At 40.9% G+C, this 19,158-nt stretch overlaps 1 protein-coding gene across 4 annotated transcripts in view; it reads left to right on the forward strand.

The window, feature by feature from the left end:
• Positions 1 to 13,700: 13,700 nt before the first annotated feature.
• DOCK7 (dedicator of cytokinesis 7) overlaps positions 13,701 to 19,158 on the forward strand; it is a 208,485-nt gene continuing 203,027 nt past the window's right edge. For all 4 annotated transcript variants that reach the window (XM_082679929.1, XM_082679930.1, XM_082679931.1 and 1 more), the window contains exon 1: positions 13,701 to 13,806. In XM_082679929.1, the coding sequence (XP_082536055.1) occupies positions 13,769 to 13,806 (38 nt within the window). In that variant the 5' untranslated portion in view covers positions 13,701 to 13,768. The remainder of the gene's footprint in view (positions 13,807 to 19,158) is intronic.

A 19,158-nucleotide genomic window follows, 5' to 3' on the forward strand; every position in this document is an offset into this window, starting at 1 on the left:
CCCCGTGGCATGTGGGATCTTGTTCCCCGACTAGGGATTGAACCCACGTCCCCTGCATTGGAAGGCGGATTCTTAACAAATGGACCACCAGGGAAGTCCCAAGAATTGTTATTCTTTATATTTGTCCTACCTCAAGAGAATTTGGGATTTTTTTTCTTCTTCAGAGGTTTGAAACATCTCAAATGGAACAGTGAATTCCAAAATGGAAAAGCACAGGAATGCACTCATAAAACGCTATGATGTTACTACCTCTTGCGCTATTATAGTTCCAATTTTACAAATAAAGAAACTGAACTATAGTGAAATTTTTTAAAAAATCCAAAATGATAGCATAAGAATGTCTCAGTGAGTACCCATGTTCTTAACTACTGTGCTATAAAGTCCTCTAGTAAATGTGATGTCTTTTAAAATATGTAAGGAGACACACCATAGGGTTATGTCAAACTGCAGAAAAAACCAGGATACAGTGAAGAAAAGCTTTTAAAATGGCTGGAATCTGCTCAATTTTTACATGTAGTAGTTGATTTTATTATGTGTGAATTTGTTTGATAGCTAGATCCACTGACTTGACATACCAAAAGTGTTGGGAATAGAGTTTAGCATTTCCACAGTGTTCTTAACACACTAGGCATTATTCCTTGTGGTAAGGACAGGTGAGAAATGAAGAGGGGGTAGAAGGATGAAGGGATAGGGAATAGGAAGTAGAGACCCCATAGCTATTAAATGGATTTCAAAATAATACTCCTAATAATTATAAAAACAACAGCAAAGATAGCTAATACTTATTGAGCACTTACTATGTGCCAAGCCCCTGAATTATTTAATTTTATCCTCCCAAAAATCTATAAAATTGGTGCCATTATTGCTTTCATTTAGATTCCCTGACTCAAGTAAGTAATGGCTCAACCATCTTATTGGAAATCTCCAGTCTTCTTATTGGAAAGCTGGAGATTTGATTTGCTCATCATTTTCCTTGGGAATTCTCCCATAATGCTCCTGAATAACTTTTATTTTTTAATTTTATTACTTTTTTATTGAGGTATAGTTGACTTACAATATTATATTAATTGTACATTACATCCATGTAGCTATTTATTTTATACATAGTAGTTTGTACCTCTTAATCTCTTACCCCTATCTTGTCCCTCCCCGCTTCCCTCTCCCCACTGATAACCACTGGTTTGTTCTTTATATCTGTGAGTCTTTTTCTGTTTTGTTACATTTATCCATTTGTCTTATTTTTAGATCTCACATGTAAGTGAAAAATACAGTCTTTGACTTATTTCACCAAGCATAATATCCTCTTGGTTGGTCCATCCATGTTGTTGCAAATGGCAAATCTTCATTCTTTTTTATGGTTGAGTATGAATAATTTTTATTGTTTCTTCTTGAAAAGCTCTCCTTCTTTGGCTTTTAAGACACCACATCTATTCATTCTCCTCTTATTTCCATTGCCCTTTCTTCCTATCTGCTCTTTAGTATCCCTTCTTTACTTTTCTCTTTAAAAATTTGGTTCCTGCCCTCACCCTTTTCTTCTTTCCCTTGGTTGATGTGTTTTCCCTGCTCTCATATCTCAAATAACATCTGCTTTCATACACCAAATTTCCACATAGATGCTTTGGATTCCAAAACTGGCCACTGGATATTTTTGCCTAAATGTCCTGTAAACACTTCAAACTCCATTTGTGCAAAACTGAATTCTTTACTTTCTCCCTAAATTTCTTTTTCTTATATGCTCTTACTCAGTAACTGCTATTCACCATCATCCACCCAGGTTCGCAACTCAGAAACCTGGGTATCATCTCTGGCACCATCCTGTCCCTCAACTTCCATAGTCAATCTACAGCTGAGTCAACTCTTCTCCTAATTACCTCTCAAACTGGTCCACTTCCCTTCATTTTCACTGCCACTATCTTATGTTCAGGTTCTTTTCTTATTTTTTTTCTTTTTTAACTGAAATATATTCAACATATCACACTGTGTGAATTTAAGGTGTATAACAAGTTAATTTGATACACTTACATATTGTAATATGATTCCCATTGTAGTGATAATTAGCACCTCTATCACATTACATAATTATCCTTTCTTTTTAGTAGTTGGAGAAATTAAGTTCTAGTATCTTAGCAAGTTTGATGATTATAATATTGCTGTCTATATTCACTGCACTGGAGTTATAACGCTAGGACTTATGTACTACTGATTGTAAGTAGGTACTCTTAAACAACATCTGTCCTGTCTCCCTACCCTCTAACCCCTGGTAGCCACCATTTTCTACAAGTTTGGCTTTTTATAATTCCACATATAAGTGATATCATAGAGTACTTGTCTTTCTCTGATTTATCTCACTTAGCAGAATGTGCTCAAGTTTCATTCATGTTGTTGGAAATCGCAGGATGTTCTCCTTTCTCAGGTTGAATAATATGCCAGTGTAAGTATGTATGACATTTTATTTATCCGTTCATCTACCAATGGACATTTAGGTTGTTTCAATATCTTGACTATGGTAAATAATGCTGCAATGAACATGAGAGTATGTATATCTTTTCGAGTTGGTGTTTTGGTTTTCTTCAGATAAATACCCAGAAGTGGAATTGCTGAATCATATGGTAGTTCTATTTTTAATTTTTCCCACAGTGGCTGCACCACTTTACGTTCCCATCAACCATGCACAAAATTTCCCTTTTTTTCACATCCTTGATAGCACTTGTTATCTCTTGTCTTTTTGATAACCATTCAAATTGGTGTGAGGTAATATCTAACTGTGATTTTAATTTGCATTTCCCTGATCATTAGTGATGTTGAGCAACTTTTCATGTATCTGTTGGCCATTGGATGACTTCTTTGGAAAAAATATCTAGTTAGTTTTTCCGCCCAGTTTTTAATCAGATTGTCTTTTTGTTATTGAATTGTATGAGTTCTTTATATATTTTGGACATTAACTTCCTATCTGATATATGGTTTGTAAAATTTTTCTCCCATTCTTTAGATTTCCTTTTAATCTTGTTAATTGTTTCTTTGTTATGCAAAAGCTTTAATTAATTAATTAATTAATTTATGTCTGCGTTGGGTCTTCGTTGCTGTGCGTGGGCTTTCTCTAGTTGTGGTGAGTGAGGGCTACTCTTTCGTTGCAGTGCTCAGGCTTCTTATTGCAGTGGTTTCTCTTGTTGTGGAGCATGTTCTCTAGGTGCACAGTTTCAGTAGTTGTGGTGCACAGGCTTAGTTGCTCCACGGCATGTGGGATCTTCCCAGACCAGGGCTTGAACCTGTCTCCCCTGCATTGGCAGGCAGATTTTTAACCACTGTGCCACCAGGGAAGCCCAAAAGCTTTTAAGTTTGATGTACTCCCAATTTGTTGATTTTTGCTTTTGTTGTTTGTGCTTTGGGTATCATACGCAAAAGAATCATTTCCAAGATCAATATCAAGGAACTTCTCTATGTTTTCTTGTAGGAGCTTTAAAGTATCAGGTCTTATGTTTAAGACTTTGATCAATTTCAAGTTAATTTTTGTGAGTGGTGTAGGATAGGGGTCCAATTTCATTGCTTTGCATGTTTTTATCCAGTTTTTCCAAAACAATTTATTGAAGAGACTATTCTTTTCTCATTGGGTGCTCTTAGCTCTTTGTAGAGTATTAGTTGACCATATAACAAAGGTTGAATTCTGGGGTCTCGATTCTTTTCCATTGGTGTAGATGTCTATTTTTGTACCAGTGCCATACAGTTTTATCACTGTAGCTTTGTAGTACAGTTTGAATCAGGAAGTGTGACAGTTCTAGCTTTTTTTTTTTTTTCCTAATGATTGCTTTGGTTATTTGGGGTCTTTTGTGGTTCCATACAAATTTTAGGATGGTTTTTTCTATTCCTGTGAAGAATGCCGGTGGTATTTTGATGGGGATTGCATTGAGTCTATAGAGGGCTTTGGGAATCAGGTCCTTTTTTTTCTTACATTGTATGATAGAAAGCTGCTAATTGTCCCCCAGGAAATTCATTCTCCCCTTTGTTTATGATAATAAACCCTTGTTTTTTAACTGCGCACATGGCCTCACAGAATAAAAACTATATTTCCTAGCTATTCTTGTAGATAGGCAATGGTCATGTGTTTAAATTCTGGCTAATGGGATATGAGCTGAAGTGATGTGGAACTTCCAGGTCATAAACTTAAAGGGAGACCTATCCCCTTCTTCATTTTACTATATCTCAGGCTGTAAGGTGTATGTGGTAGTGGTAAACCATCTTGGAACATGCAAATGAGGACAACACCTGACAGTCCATGTCCTGGAACTGTTCTACCAGCCCTGGGTTATTTATGCCCTGACTAAGTGAGGAAAAAGCTTTTATCTTGTGCAAACCCCTGTAATTTGGGTTTCTGTTACAGTAACCAGATCTATAGAGTGATACCCTTGGATTAATACAACAACGTTTTGATTTGTCTACCTGTCCCCACTTTTAACTTCTCTTTAATGTGTTTTCTTCACTAAAGTTGGAGTAATCATTGTAATAGAATTTAAATTTGGTCAGATTGTTTCCTGCCATTTTCTACTTCTTATGCCATCTCTTTCAGTGTGTACTTTATATTCCTTAGCCTGGCACACCAAATCCTACATAATCTGGCCTCTGCTTTATCTCTCCAGTCTTATCTCTTATCATTCCCTGCCTTGTGTGCCAAGCTCAAATCACATAGACCCATTTGCAGCTTCACAGAATAAGCCAAGCTCTCATACCTCAGTGCACCTGTACATGCTGTTTACTCTGCCAGGAATGCCCATTCCCCACCCTCATTAGTTTCTCTGCCTGGCTAGTTTCTATTTGTCCTTTAGAATTCGTGTCTCCTCCTCTTGGAAGTTTTTCTTGCCTACCCAAGAATTGGTTATAGTCCCCTCTTATGTATTCCCAAAGTATTCTGTGCATACTTTTATCAAAGAACTGCCTGTTTGTCTATTATCTCCACACCCCTCCTCTACCAATTTCCTGGAGAGCAAGGATGATTTTCTCATTAATAGTGTATCATCATGCCCTAGGACAAACCCTGGCATACAGTAGCACTCAAAAGATATTTATTCAGTTAGTGAATAAAAGACAGTGAATGAATGGATACCATGGAGTCATGAAAATACCATGGAATATAGAGACCTGAGTTTTGTACCTGGTTCTGCCACTACCTGGATGGTTTTAGTTGAAATCATTTCATTCCACTTCACTTGAGCTAGATAAGCTCTCAGGTTTCTTCCAGGTTTATGATTTACAAATACATTATATAGGGAAAAGTAAAAATATACAAACTTTTAGAGCTGACAACCTTAAGGGGCCGGCTAGGTAATTCTTGTTCGAAAAAATGTACCTTGAAAAAACATGCCAAATAAAAGTGAGCTTTTATAGCAGTATTTAAGTTCTTTCTACTTGCAGCTTTCAAACTATTTTTGTAGAACCAATTATTTTCACAAAATCTTTCAGAAATATCTATTGTAATCTCTGTTTGAGAAGTAGAGAATGTGAAATTCAGTGATATTAGGTAACGTATTTGAGCTAGCAGCAGAAACAGAAGCTGCTAGCTCAAATACGTTACCTAATATCACTGAATTTCACATTCTCTACTTCTCTACTTTGAATCAGACTCAGAATCTGATTCAAAATTGTCTTGATAGAATCTGATTCAAAATTGTCTTGATAGAATATCCCACCTATTGTAAAAAGTTGTGTGATATTATAGAGCTGATTCAAAATTGTCTTGATAGAATCTGATTCAAAATTGTCTTGATAGAATATCCCACCTATTGTAAAAAATTGTGTGATATTATAGAGCTAAACCAGTAAAGAAAGCAGTGAAATAATTTTCTTTTTATTATTTATCTATCTATTTATTTATTTATTTTTGGCTGTGTTGGGTCTTTGTTGCTGTGTGCAGGCTTTCTCTAGCTGTGGCGAGCGGGGGCTACTCTTCGTTGTGATGTGTAGGCTTCTCACTGCGGTGGCCTCTCTTGTTGCAGAGCATGGGCTCTAGGCGTGCGGGCTTCAGAATTTGTGGCTCACGGGCTCAGTAGTTGCGGCTTGTGGGCTCTAGGGCGCAGGCTCAGTAGTTGTGGCGCATGGGCTTAGTTGTTCCGTGGCATGTGGGATCCTCCTGGACCAGGGATAGAACCCATGTCCCCTGCATTGACAGCCAGATTCTTAACCACTGCGCCACCTGGGAAGTCCTGAAAGCAGTGAACTTTAAACTAAATTACACATAGATTAAAATAGCAAATACCAAAACTAAGGTGCTAGATGACATTCTATTTCAGAATCACATAATTATGGGGTTAGGCAGCATTCTTAAGAGGTAATCGTCTGTCTTTAAGCAAGGCTACACCTAGTAGTCCCCAAGCAGAGGAAGTTATGCAATTCTTTGAAATATTTGGGAAAAGAATATTCCACAACTCTTTTTCATACTTGTCCCAGTGCCACATGATACTGATAACAGAAAATTTACTACCTTAACAATTATCTAGAACTGAACCAGTTCTAGCAATGACCCCATACATCCATGATTCCCATCCTTTCCTGGTTGTGGTAGGCAGAATTCTAAGATGGCCCCCCAGATTCCTGCCCCTGGTATACATGTTTTGTATAAGCCTTCCCCAAGCATGTGGGCAGGACTTGTGGATACGAGATAGGCACTCAATTGATAGGTTATATTATGTGATGAATGTATGACAATGGTCACCTTTGGTTATACAGTGATTCAAAATGAATATACCAGCATTACATGGTTATATTTAGTGAGAAAATGGAATGGTATCTGAAGGTAGCTCCCTCAATTTCCCTTATTTCTACCTCTACAATGCTGCGTGATTTTCCATTCTTTTCTTCCCTCCCCAGGTAGCAAACGAAAGGTACCTCTTTATCTCAAGGTTATCAAGTGTCTCTTTCAGAATTTCAATTGTTCTCTCTCCTCTTAGTCATTCCCCACAGCCTACAACACATAGGATCTCCTACCTGGCAGAACGTTTCCATGACTCTTTTGAACTTTGGTGCTTCTCCTTCCTTTCTGTGTCAGACCTGCTTGTTCCAGATCTACCCTACTGTTCCTAAAGAACATTGGCCTCATCTGGGCCCAGATCCAGATCAATAATCCCCATCAGGTTTCAGATCCTAGCCCAGTGACATGAAATAAGAATGGCACAATAGGGTACCACTGATATTGGTTTCAAGCTGGCCCTTGCCCCAATGTTTCTTCTACTTGCTTTATTTCTTTAACCCCTAGTTTCTTAGGCCTTTTAGTCTGGCTACATGATAGATTCATTCTCTGAGCTTTCAACTCTCTTTCTATCTTCTCTAATCAGCGGGTTGTCTTCTCCCTTCTGATATCATACGAATTTGGGACATTTTTCTTTTCTTTCTTTCAGCTTAAAAAGAATGAGGTAGTGAATCCCCATGCTCTCATCACCCAGCTTCAACAATTATCAACGTAAGCCCACATTGGATTATCATTTTTGTGTGTGTGGTAAAAAGTACATAACATTAAATTTACCACCTTAATCATTTTTAAGTATAAAGTTCAATAGTATATTCACATTGTTGTACAACAGATCTCTGAAACTCTTTCATATTTTAATTCTGAAACTCTGTACCTACTAAACATCAATCATGTTGGATTATTTTTAAAGCAAATTCCAGACTTTATATCAGTTCGTTAATAAACATTTCAGAATGTATCTTAAAGGAAAAAAAGATGCCCCCACCCCACTTCTTTTTGTACAACCGCAAAACCCTTATCGCACTTAAATCAAGGTTTCAACAGGAAACAGAGGATACACTCAAATAAGATAACTTTAAGAGGGTTTATTTAAAGGTTGTGGGTATAGGGGAACCACAAGGTATAGTACAGTAACCTAGGGTAAGTGACTGAGCTGGTACTACCTCCAGACCCATAAGGATATGGGGAGGGAGTGGTTACCAGAACCTGGAAAAAGAAAGAATCTATAGAGTGGGCTGCACTGAAAAAATCAATGACCTTAGGTCAAGAGACACAGTAGGGTGATCTTGCAGGGAGGGAGACAGGGGAATGATACCCTGACATTACTCTCCTCCCTCTCTCTCTTCTTTTGCTAATAGTTTTCACTGGCCTAGTCCATCTAATGGCTAAAGGGCATGGGAGCCCTACTGATATAATCCATAGAGTCCAGCCTTCTGGAGCAGAGAGTAGGGTGGAGAGTGGTTCTGGAGGAACAAAGGGAAGATACCCAGAAAATAATAATTCTTAATATCACTTAATATATTTATATGAACCAATCTAGCAAATTATTGAAACTGGGAAGGGGATTCTGGGAGCCCACTGAATTTATAGCTGGTTGGTCACAAGTACAAGTGGTAACCTATGACTTGCAGCTGTCATCTTAGGTGGGGGTAATCTTGCAGGATTGAGCTCTTAACTTGTGGGGTCTATGCAAAACCCAGGTAGGTTGTGTCAGAACTGAAATGAACTATAGACACCCAGTTGGTGTCTGGAGAGTTGGAGAATTGGTTGGTGTGGGGAAAAAACCTCCACATATTTGGTGTCAGTGTTGTGAATAAAATCAGTTCAAGATGTAATTCACATTCCATACAATGCACCCATTTAAAGTGTAAAATTTACATAGATTTTAGTATATTCACGGAGTTGTACAACCATCACAATTAATTATAGAACATTTTAATCACCCCCAAAAGAAACGTTAAAGCCATTAGCAGTCATTCTCCATTCTCCCTTTCTCTCAGCCCCTGGGAAGAACTAATCTACTTTCTGTCTCTATGGCTTTGTCTATTCCACACGTTTCATATAACTTGTGACCTTTTGTGTCTGGCTTCTCTCACTTAGCATAATGTTTTCAAGATCCATCCATGTCATAGCATGTATCAGTACTTTATTTAATTTTATTGTCAAATAATATTCCATTGTATGTATATACCACATTTTATCCATTCGTCAGTTGATTGGCATTTGGGTTGTTTCCAATTTTTGGCTATTGTGAACAATGCTGCTATAAACATTTCATGTGCAAGTTTTTGTGTGGACATATGTCTTCATTTCTCCTGGGTATATACCTAAGAATGGAATTTCTGGGTCACATGGCGACTCTATATTTAAACATGTTGGGGACTTGCTAGACCGTTTTCCAGAGCAGCTGCACCATTTTACATTCCCATCAGCAGTATAAGGGGGTTCCAGTTTCTCCACATCCTCATCAACAGTTATTAATATCTGTCCTTTTTTTAAAAAAAAAAATTATTTATTTAGACTGTGTTGGGTCTTCGTTTCTGTGCGTGGGCTTTCTCTAGTTGCGTCAAGCAGGGGCTCACTCTTCATCGCGGTGCGCGGGCCTCTCACTGTCGCGGCCTTTCTTGTTGTGGAGCACAAGCTCCAGACGCGCAGGCTCAGTAGTTGTGGCTCACGGGCCCAGTTGCTCGGCGGCATGTGGGATCTTCCCAGACCAGGGCTCGAACCCATGTCCCCTGCATTGGCAGGCAGATTCCCAACCACTGCGCCAACAAGGAAGCCCAATATGTGTCCTTTTGATGCTAGTCATCCTAATGGGTGTGAAGTGATATTTCTCTGTAGTTTTGATTTGCATTTCCCTGATGGCTAATGATGTTGAACACTTTATTCATATGTGCATTGGCCATCTGCATATCTTCTTTGGAGAAACGACTATTCAAATCATTTCCTCATTTTAAAATTAGGTTATTTGTCTTTTTATTATTGATATATGAGTCGTTTATACATTCTAGACAGAAGTCTCTTATGAGACAAATGATTTGCAAAAATTTTCTCCCATTCTTTGGTTTGTTTTTTCATTTCCTTGATGGTGGTGTCTTTTGAAGCACAAAAGTTGTTAATTTTGATGATGTCCAATTCACCTTTTGTTGCTTGTGCTTTTATTCTATTTTTAATCTTTTAAAAATTCCTTGCTACTTATTTCTTGAAGGAACCAGGTCATTATGTCCTGTACAATTTACCATATTCTCAATTTCGCTAATTGCAACCCTATGGTATTACTTAACATGTTCCCCCAACCCCTATATTTTCTATAGGCTCATAATTAGATTCAGAGGTTTGATCAGATTTGGGTTTAAACTTCTGACAGAAATATTTCATAGGTGGTACTGTATGCATCCTAAACATCTCCTCTTTACATCACATGAGGAGGAATACAGTGACTGATTGAATTTTTTGTGATGTTAAGATTAATCAGTGGGTTCTGTTCTTATTGGCCTAACCCAACCATTTAAAATTCTCCAACAGGCTCTTATTTAATGGTTTATCAGCTATAAGGTTTGGGTCAGTGCTGTCCAATAGAACTTTCTATGGTGATGGAAATGTTCTATCTGTACACTGTCCAATATGGTAGCCTCTAATCACATGTGGCTATTGAGTACTTGAAATATGCCTAATACAACTGAAAAATGACTCAAATTTTAATTAACTTAAATGTAAATGGTTACATGTGACAAGTGGTTAATGGATAGTACAGGTCTAGGTTCACTATTTCACCAGAGTCTACACTACCTCTGCACTTGTTAGCTCAAATTCTTCTAAAATAACTTCCCCTCATCAAATATGACTACCTTGGAATACAGCTCATTCAGAAAAGGCATAACTTCGGCCTGTTTTTAAAGTGGGCACTGAGCCTACATTTCAGGCCATTTTGATTGGGGTAGCCTGGCCTTTGGGCCCTTCCCAACTAAAGAACCATGAGGGGCATACATTCTGTTTTAGGAGGATTGTTACTGTAGTCTCCGTGTCACTTGCAGGGGGTCGGTAATAGAAACTATTGGCGCTTCATACTTCTTCCCCACAGCTCATCTCTGATTTTAGCTGCAGCTGTGGTGGACAGTTATGCACACGGATGGCTTCCTACCTGAAGCACCTACCATATCGCTCAGCTTTTTGCAGCATGGAGTGTGGGAGTAGTTAATGTCCCGAGGATCAGCCTTCAACCAAGGGTAGCTAAATACTCAACCTCACAGGGCCAATTCTGAAGTGCATACTAAACAGTTCTCCGGAGGGTGGCAGGCAGGATTAAGCTTTGCTGCCCACTGTGCTAACACTCAATAATGCCCCCTTTACTGGCTTTCTCTCTAGTCCACTCTCTCTACTCCCTCTCTCCAGCTTCTAGGCTCTCTTCCCTAATAAACTGCCTGCTTCCAAGTTGTGTCTCAAGCTCTGCTTTGGGGGAAATGTAAATTAGGGCAGGATCTCAAAATACTTTAGTCCATGGCATTTGGGCCAACAGTCTTGGCTTGACTCATGTGCCTACCCCTAAACCAGTCACAGAAGACAGGGGAATGTGCTGCTCAGCTTGGCCAGGCCTAGGTCACACGCTCATCCTTGAAACTGGGCTGCGGGAATTTGCTCCATAAAAATGTGGTGATTGAGACCGGTGGATTGAGACCTGTGTGTTTGTGTGTGTGTGTGGCGGGGGTGGGGGCTGTATGTGCGGGTGTGCACACACACACACACACACAGGGGGTAGTGTGGGAAGCATGGACGCTGGTCAGCCAAAACAATTCCCCTCTCAGTCCCTCTGTTGAGCTCCACACATATCCCTGAGACTGGACTCCTGTGGGACATGGATACCTGCCCACATTGGACTTGTCTGTGACGTCAGCTGTTCCCCAGAGGTGGGGACCACCATTCTTGCTTGAAGTATTCCCCAGCCTCTGTCTAGCCTGCTTACAGCTTGTCCTCTTCCTGCTCTAAATGTTCCCACCAAACTGCACAGTGCATGCAATGTCCTTTCAGACACTTTGGCAACTAGTGAGTCATGTACACAAAGAACCATTCAAAGCAAAATGTGGTCATTTCTCTGAGAGAGTAGTGAAAAGATGTTTGGAGAGCAGAGATAAAGGCATATAACATCTGGCTGGGAGCATGAGAGCAGACAAACGATTCAGCGACAATCAAGCACCCAGGACAAGCTTAAGGGTAGGATGAATAATGATAATAACAGTGATAATAATAACAGCAGGGTAGCTGTTATTATCCCTGTTAACAGCAGGTATAATAATAACAATGAATCCTCATAATACTCTTTCAAGTAGGTACAATTATTACCCTGTTTTAGAGTTGAGGTTAAGTAACTTGCTCAAGGTCACATAGTAAGGAGGTGGCAGCATATGATCGGGTTCCTATCATGGAGGGTCTTAAAGGCCAGCATACAGTGTTAGCCTTGACTTGTAGTTCTTTGAGTAGCTGTTTCATGTTTCCCAATGGACTCAAACTTCCTGAGAACAGCACTTTGTACTACACTTGGGGAGAAGCTACATATGTACCTCTTTGAATAGACCACCTTTATTGGACTGAGCATTGTTAAACAAAATAAATGAAGTCTTCCACAGTGGTTAGAGCACTGTGGATCTGACAGGAAGTTATGGATCTGACTAATTGAGGCTTTCACCTCTGACTCAATGTGTGACTCTGGGCAAATGAACTAACAGCTCCATGCTTCTGACTTTCCAACTGTAAAAGAGAGGAAAAGAAGTATCCAACATACTTCACAGGGACACAGCAAGACCATAATAAATAAATAAATAAATAAATACACATATTAAATTCTTGCAACACTTAAGAGAAAGGTACTAAAGAAACCACGGTATTTTTCTTAGTTTCACCGTAACATCAGTAATCAGCAAATATGCATTAGGAGCCAAACACATTAGACACTATGGGATTACAACAGAAAAATGAAACATGATTTCTGCTAGTCCCTGTTTTATAGGATTTGATGGGCAAGATCAGCTTGATTGGTAAATATACAGATTACTTAACAGAATATCAAAATGGTAAAGTACATTAGCGCTCATCTGGTTCAACATATATATATGAAAAATGAGATTCAAAAGGGATATGTAATAGTCTCAGGAAGAGTGTTACTAACGGGGAAACACGTGTCTTCAAAGAAAAGGCCTGGGCTCAGGGTCTGAACTTCGGTTGAAGAGGTTACCATCTGTGGGACCCGGGGCCAGTCGCTTAGTTTCTCTGAACCAAATTCCTTTCCTCTAAAACGAGGATAATAATTTACTTCCAAGAGCTGTTGTGAAGATTAAGTAAAATCATGCATGCATGTAAAACTTTAATCCAGTGCCTGGCTTAGCACCACAAGTCAACTATTATTATCGTTACCTCTGCAGGAGAAAGCTCTTTTCTGGCTCTTTTTCTGTAAGAAAAAACATTCCTTCTCCAGTCAGACCCCGTTAACAAGGTCGCAGCAGAACAGAAAGTGCTTTCAACTGCACGGAGATGGGTGCTGCAGGAACGTGGACCCAGCCCTCCCGGGCGGCACAGCACAGCCGCCTTGGCAAAGCCCATCTTCCATTTCCTTCCGTTCCTTTTCGGGAGAGCCTGGCTCCCCCCCACGCGCTCGGTTATCTTATTCTCTTGCTTCGCCAGGTCGCTGGCCCCTCTCTGGCTTCTCTTTGCGTCCTCTCGGTCATGCGGGCCCCGCGGCAGCCGGGAGACCAGAGCCTGCGGCTCGGTCCCTCCACGCCCCAGTCTTCCTCTTCGCTTCCGCGGGCCGCAGCTGCGTTCCGAAGCCAGGTTTCCCGAGGGGATTGACGCGCTGAGGGGAGGAGCGGTTTCTTGCTGCGCGCCTCTCAGGAGCATTACGGCCGGGCTCGTTCCCGGCTCCGGCCGCCAGCCCCAGCCTCACGGGTCCGGAGCGGGGACTGGCGGAGGCGGCGAGGGAGGGAGCGCGAGTGAAGAGGCACGCGCCCGCCCGTCCGCGCCCAGACCGCCGCAGCCGCCTTAGCAGCCATGGCCGAGCGCCGAGCCTTTGCCCAGAAGATCAGCAGGTAAATCTGGGGCGTGGGGCGCGCCGCCGCAGCCGGGGGAAGAGTCGGAGAATCCTCCCGGCCCGGGCCTAGGAGGCGGGTGGGTGTGGCGACGCGGACGCCGGGATCCCGCGGCCTGGTCGGCGGCTGGGCGGAGAGGCAGAGGGGCGGAGGGGCGGAGGGGGCTCTCGGCGGCCGCGGTGGCTGCCCAGGCCTGGCGCCGCCCTCCGAACCCGGCCCTTAGCCCGCGCCTCGGCCAGGGTCGCTGAGAGCCCCGCACGCCCGCGCCCCTGCCTCCGCCGGCTCCTCGGGCCCCCGGGCCTGGAGTTCGCGGCGGCTTAATGAAGGGCTGGCGGGGGAAGCTCTTCTGCCGGCCGCTCGGCGCTTCCCAAATTCTTTGTGTCCCCACCCCCGGGCTGGCCGGGGCCCTTTCTTTCTCCCCGCCCACCCCCGTTGCCCCTCAGGAGGGTGCGGGGGTCCGCCCTCGTCTCCACCCCAACAAAAGATTCGGCGCGCGGCGGGCTCCCGGCCGGTGCGAGGCCCCCCCTCCTTCAAGCCTCTCACCCTTCCCAGAAATCTGACAGGAATCCTCTTTGCACCCAGAGGTCCGATTCAGAGTGGGCTCGTGCACCCAGAATCGAAAACGTACGGCCTAAATGAAAAGTTGAGAGCTTGTGGTCTGCACCTTCGGTGTCCAGCTGCCCGATCTGACGAATTGTAGGCTGGAGCTTGATCCTAGTAGCGTGTGAATGTAAACTGCGCCTGTGTTTCTCATAGCTCCAGAGGAAGATGGATGATAGGCAGTGTTCTTTATACACCGGCCCTTTGACTCGTGTTTTTAGAAGTCTAGCAGTGAGCAAGCGATCACGGTTGAGGTTTCTGAGCTTTTCATCCACTTGTGGTGGGGAGGTTGCCACCTTTCTCCCCCCTAAAACTAAAAATTGAATTACGGTGGAGGATTCTAACATTTGTAGACTTTCATTGTGGAATATATCAGTGGGTATGACACTAGACATGTTTTGTTTAATAAGACAATATTTCTGTTCATCTGAAGTCCCAAGAGAAGAAACATTCGAATGTATTACTTTTTCGACAATTGTATTTCTGTGACTCTGGATCTTTTTAGTTCGCTGATGTTTATTAAAGATTTTTGGACCTACCAAACAGGTCGTTTCTTAACTGCTTGAACTTCCATAGTGTTACTCTCTTTTGGCACTTTTTCATTTAAAACTAACATCTGTTTCATTTAAGCTTTGTGCTTTTCTTTTTTTCTTTCGAGCTTTAAAACACATATTTTATTTTCTCTTTAAGAGACAAAATAGCAAGTGCTTAAGAGCATAAGCTCAGACTGTGACCACGGGCTTAAATCCTGACTGTTATTTTCTAAGTTGGCACCTTGGCCAAATTGTTTAAGGTCTTTACTTGTTTGGAAAGTGGGTAAAAAAACCGGTACCCAGCTCATAGAGTTGTTGCGAACATTAAACGGAATAATTTGTGTAAAGGGTTTAAGTACAGTGTATGGCCTTTACTAGCTATCATGGAACACTTAACAGTAATTAGTATAACCTAGGGAGTTGTGATAGACTTAATAGGAAATTATTACTTTTGTTCTTTTTAAAAATTTTTTTGTAAAATAACTTGGTTTTGTTTCTGAAGGCAGTGCCATTTAAAAGTAGATGCATTACTTGACACGCATGCTTAGTATTAATTTCTCTTAAATAGAACCAAAAGCTTATCTCTGAGAACATTGTGCTGATCAAGAAAGTGCACATAAGGGAGTTAGGTGTGAAATACATACAATGTCTGTTCTCCATTCATGGAATTTGTTCTCAGATAGGGCATGACAAAACACAAGAAAAAAAGATAACCAGTTTTGCAAAACAACAAAAAAATTCAAGTTAGTATAGCCGTTTAAAGTTATAAAAGTAAGGCAATGGAAATGAAGAGACATGCATTGATTGGAGAGATACTTAGGAGGTAGGCATGGCAGTGATTGATGATTGCTTGGATAAGGAAAGTGAGGAAGACTGAAGAGTCTGGGAGGACATCCAAGTTTCTGACTTGGGCAACCAGGATGGAGGCAGTTGTTGAGTAAGGGAGGACAGGAGGAAGAATGGGTGTGAGGGTGGGAAATGAGGTGGGATGGAGATGATGATTCAGTTTTGGACATGTTGATTTTGAGGTGCTCATGGAGCATTCCAAGAGAAGTGTCTATGAAGCTGTTGGTACAGGTTTAAGGTGCAGAAGAGAGATTGGGTTGGAGATATAGATTTGGGAGTCATCAGCAAGTAGATTGTAATTAAAGCCAGAGGAGCAGATGAGATAGTTGAGGAGGAATGCACAGGCTTAATCTGGAGGGAAGACCAAGGACAGAACTGCTATAGATGATGAATTATTATCTGCTTATTGTGAATGAAAGGTACTTTCCTCCAAGTTACCAAATATGGCTGAATAATACCTCTGAATAAATTATTGTTCTGCTTCTTAGTTTCCTACTGGGGGAAGTATAGCACAACTCTGGAGACAGACTGCCTGGTTTGACATCCTAGCACTGCCCCCCATTGTGTAAACTTGGATGAGTTACTTCCTCTCACTTTTGCCTCATTTTCCCTATCTATAAAATGGGGTTAATAGTAGGACTCACCTTATAGGATTGTTGTAAGGATTAAATAAATCCATATGTATAAAATGCTTATGACAGTGCTTTTTAGGTAATAGTACACAGTAAGTATCACTATTTTTTTTATTATTACAGGATTTATAATATGGCCTAGGACTATTATTTGGAAGTAATAATCCTTTTTATGATATACCTATATGAACTTTGTTGCTCTGTGAAAAGCCTGTTGCTACTGGAAAACTTATTTTTCTTTTTTAAAGCTTTATGATTTTTCAGAAACCTTTACTTTGAAAAGAATTACACTGATCTCTTTTCTGGCTCAGTTTTTTCCTAGCCCTTTGCATTTAGTGCTGTTATTTTTTGAGGCTGTGATTTGGTGATTTTTCAAAGCTCTTTATTGTGCAACACTGATTGTGCTACTAACCTTGGCTCATCATAGAAAAGCAGACTTCATGTCAAGTATTGCCTCTTGTCTGTTCTCCCTACATTTATGTATGTATGTATGGCTGCGTTGGACCTTTGTTGCTCTGTGTGGACTTTCTCTAGTTGCGGTGAGCAGGGGCTATTCTTTGTTGCGGTGCACAGGTTTTCATTGTGGTGGCTTCTCATTGTGGTGGCTTCTCTTGGTGTAGAGCACAGGCTCTAGGCGCACGGGCTTAAGTAGTTGTGGCATGCAGGCTCAGTAGTTGTGGCTCACGGGCTCTAGAGCACAGGCTTAGTAGTTGTGGCACATGGGCTTAGTTGCTCCGTGGCATGTGGGATCTTCCTGGACCAGGGATCGAACTCATGTTCCCTGCATTGGCAGGCAGATTCTTAACTACTGAGCCACCAGGGAAGTCCCTGTTCTCCCTACTTTTTGAGGACAAGGCATATGCCTTGTTAACCTTTGTAATCACTCCCTAGTGTATAATAGGTACAATTTATGGAATGTTGATTGTAGATAAATGACCTAGGATTTTGTTTGGATTATTTTGTCCTATCACTTGATATTCAGCTGTAATGAAGAATATTTGTGTATACTTAAAACACTTTTTACCACATTCTCATCTTCATAACCCAGAGGGCAGAAGAACATAGTAAAGAAGGTAGACTCTAGATCACATCACCCAGGTTGAAATTCTCCCTATACTAAATAATAGCTGTGTAATCCTGGGCAGTTGATCTAACCTCTTTGTCTTTGTTTGCTCATCAGTAAAGTGGAGCTAAAAACCTCTGTAGGATTAATTTGAGGATTAAATGAGATAATACATGTAAGACACTTAGAACTGTGCCTGAAACATAATAAGCATTCAAAAAATGTTAGCTGCTGCTATTATTCCTATATTATTTACTGTTATTTATTTATTTGTTTATTTTTATTGGGGTATAGTTGTTTTAAAATGTTGTGTTAGTTTCTATTGTACAGTGAAGTGGAGTTCCCCGTGCTATACAGCAGGTTCTTATTAGTTATCTATTTTATACATATTAGTGTATATATGTCAATCCCAATCTCCCAATTCATCCCACCTCACCACCCCCACTTTCCCCCCTTGGTGTCCATACATTTGTTCTCTACATCTGTGTCTCTATTTCTGCCTTGCAGACCGGTTCATCTGTACCATTTTTCTAGGTTCCACATATATGCGTTAATATACGATATTTGTTTTTCTCTTTCTGACTTACTTCACCCTGTATGACAGTCTCTAGGTCCATCCACGTCTCTGCAAATAACCCAATTTCGTTCCTTATTGTGGCTGAGTAATATTCCATTGTATATATGTACCATATCTTCTTTATCCATTCCTCTGTTGATGGACACTTAGGTTGCTTCCATGTCCTGGCTATTGTAAATAGTGCTGCAATGAACACTGGAGTGCATGTGTCTTTTTGAATTATGGTTATTTACTGTTATTTATTATTCCCATAATACAGATGCAGAACTGAGGCCTACTGAGAATGAGATTATTTGCCTTAATTGAGGTTCAAACCCTAGTCCTCTGATTTCAGATCTTAAATTATTATTATTCGACTGTATTTTCTTTCTGCAAAATATTTTCTTCTGTGGTAGTTCTAGATTTTCTAACAGTGCTGCTATTAGTATACCAAAAGTTATCCTTGTTTTCTTAATCTTTGTTAATTTCGTATCATTTTGCTGCCTAAGAAGCAGAATTTAATGAAAGGCTTTCATCAGATCTTTATTTCTGAGGAAAATCCTACATGAGTAGGATTTCCTGGGTATAGGCTTATTTATAACCTCAATTGTTTTTAGTCTTGAATCTGTTCATAACTCTGGCTGAATAGGCTCAATCTTTTAATCTACTTTGTTCAATTCATAATCTCACTCCTGATAAAAGTAAGTCCTTTCCACATAGTATCAACTATTTCAGTGCTGCCTGTTTCATCACTTTGGACACATATACCACTTCCCTGACCTTCTGTTGTACTCATTTCACTAACTGTTAATGCTGAATATCTAACCTATTTCTTGCTCCTGAGCTGCAGAGTAGTGTTAGAGGGAGACTAGAATAGTCCAGAGTTGATCTTTAAAAAAAAAAAAAAAAAAAAAAAATTATTTAGTTGTGCCAGCTCTTAGTTGCGGCAGGCGGACTCTTCAGTTGCAGCAGGTGGGCTCCTTGGTTGCGGCATTTGGGCTCCTCATTTGTGGCATGCAAACTCTTAGTTGTGGCATGCATGGGGGATCTAGTTCCCTGACCAGGGATGGAACCCAGGCCCCCTGCATTGGGAGTGCAGAGTCTCATCCACTGTGCCACCAG

Source organism: Grampus griseus (assembly GCF_964374135.1).
Source record: "Grampus griseus genome assembly, chromosome: 1".
Lineage (NCBI taxonomy): Eukaryota > Metazoa > Chordata > Mammalia > Artiodactyla > Delphinidae > Grampus > Grampus griseus.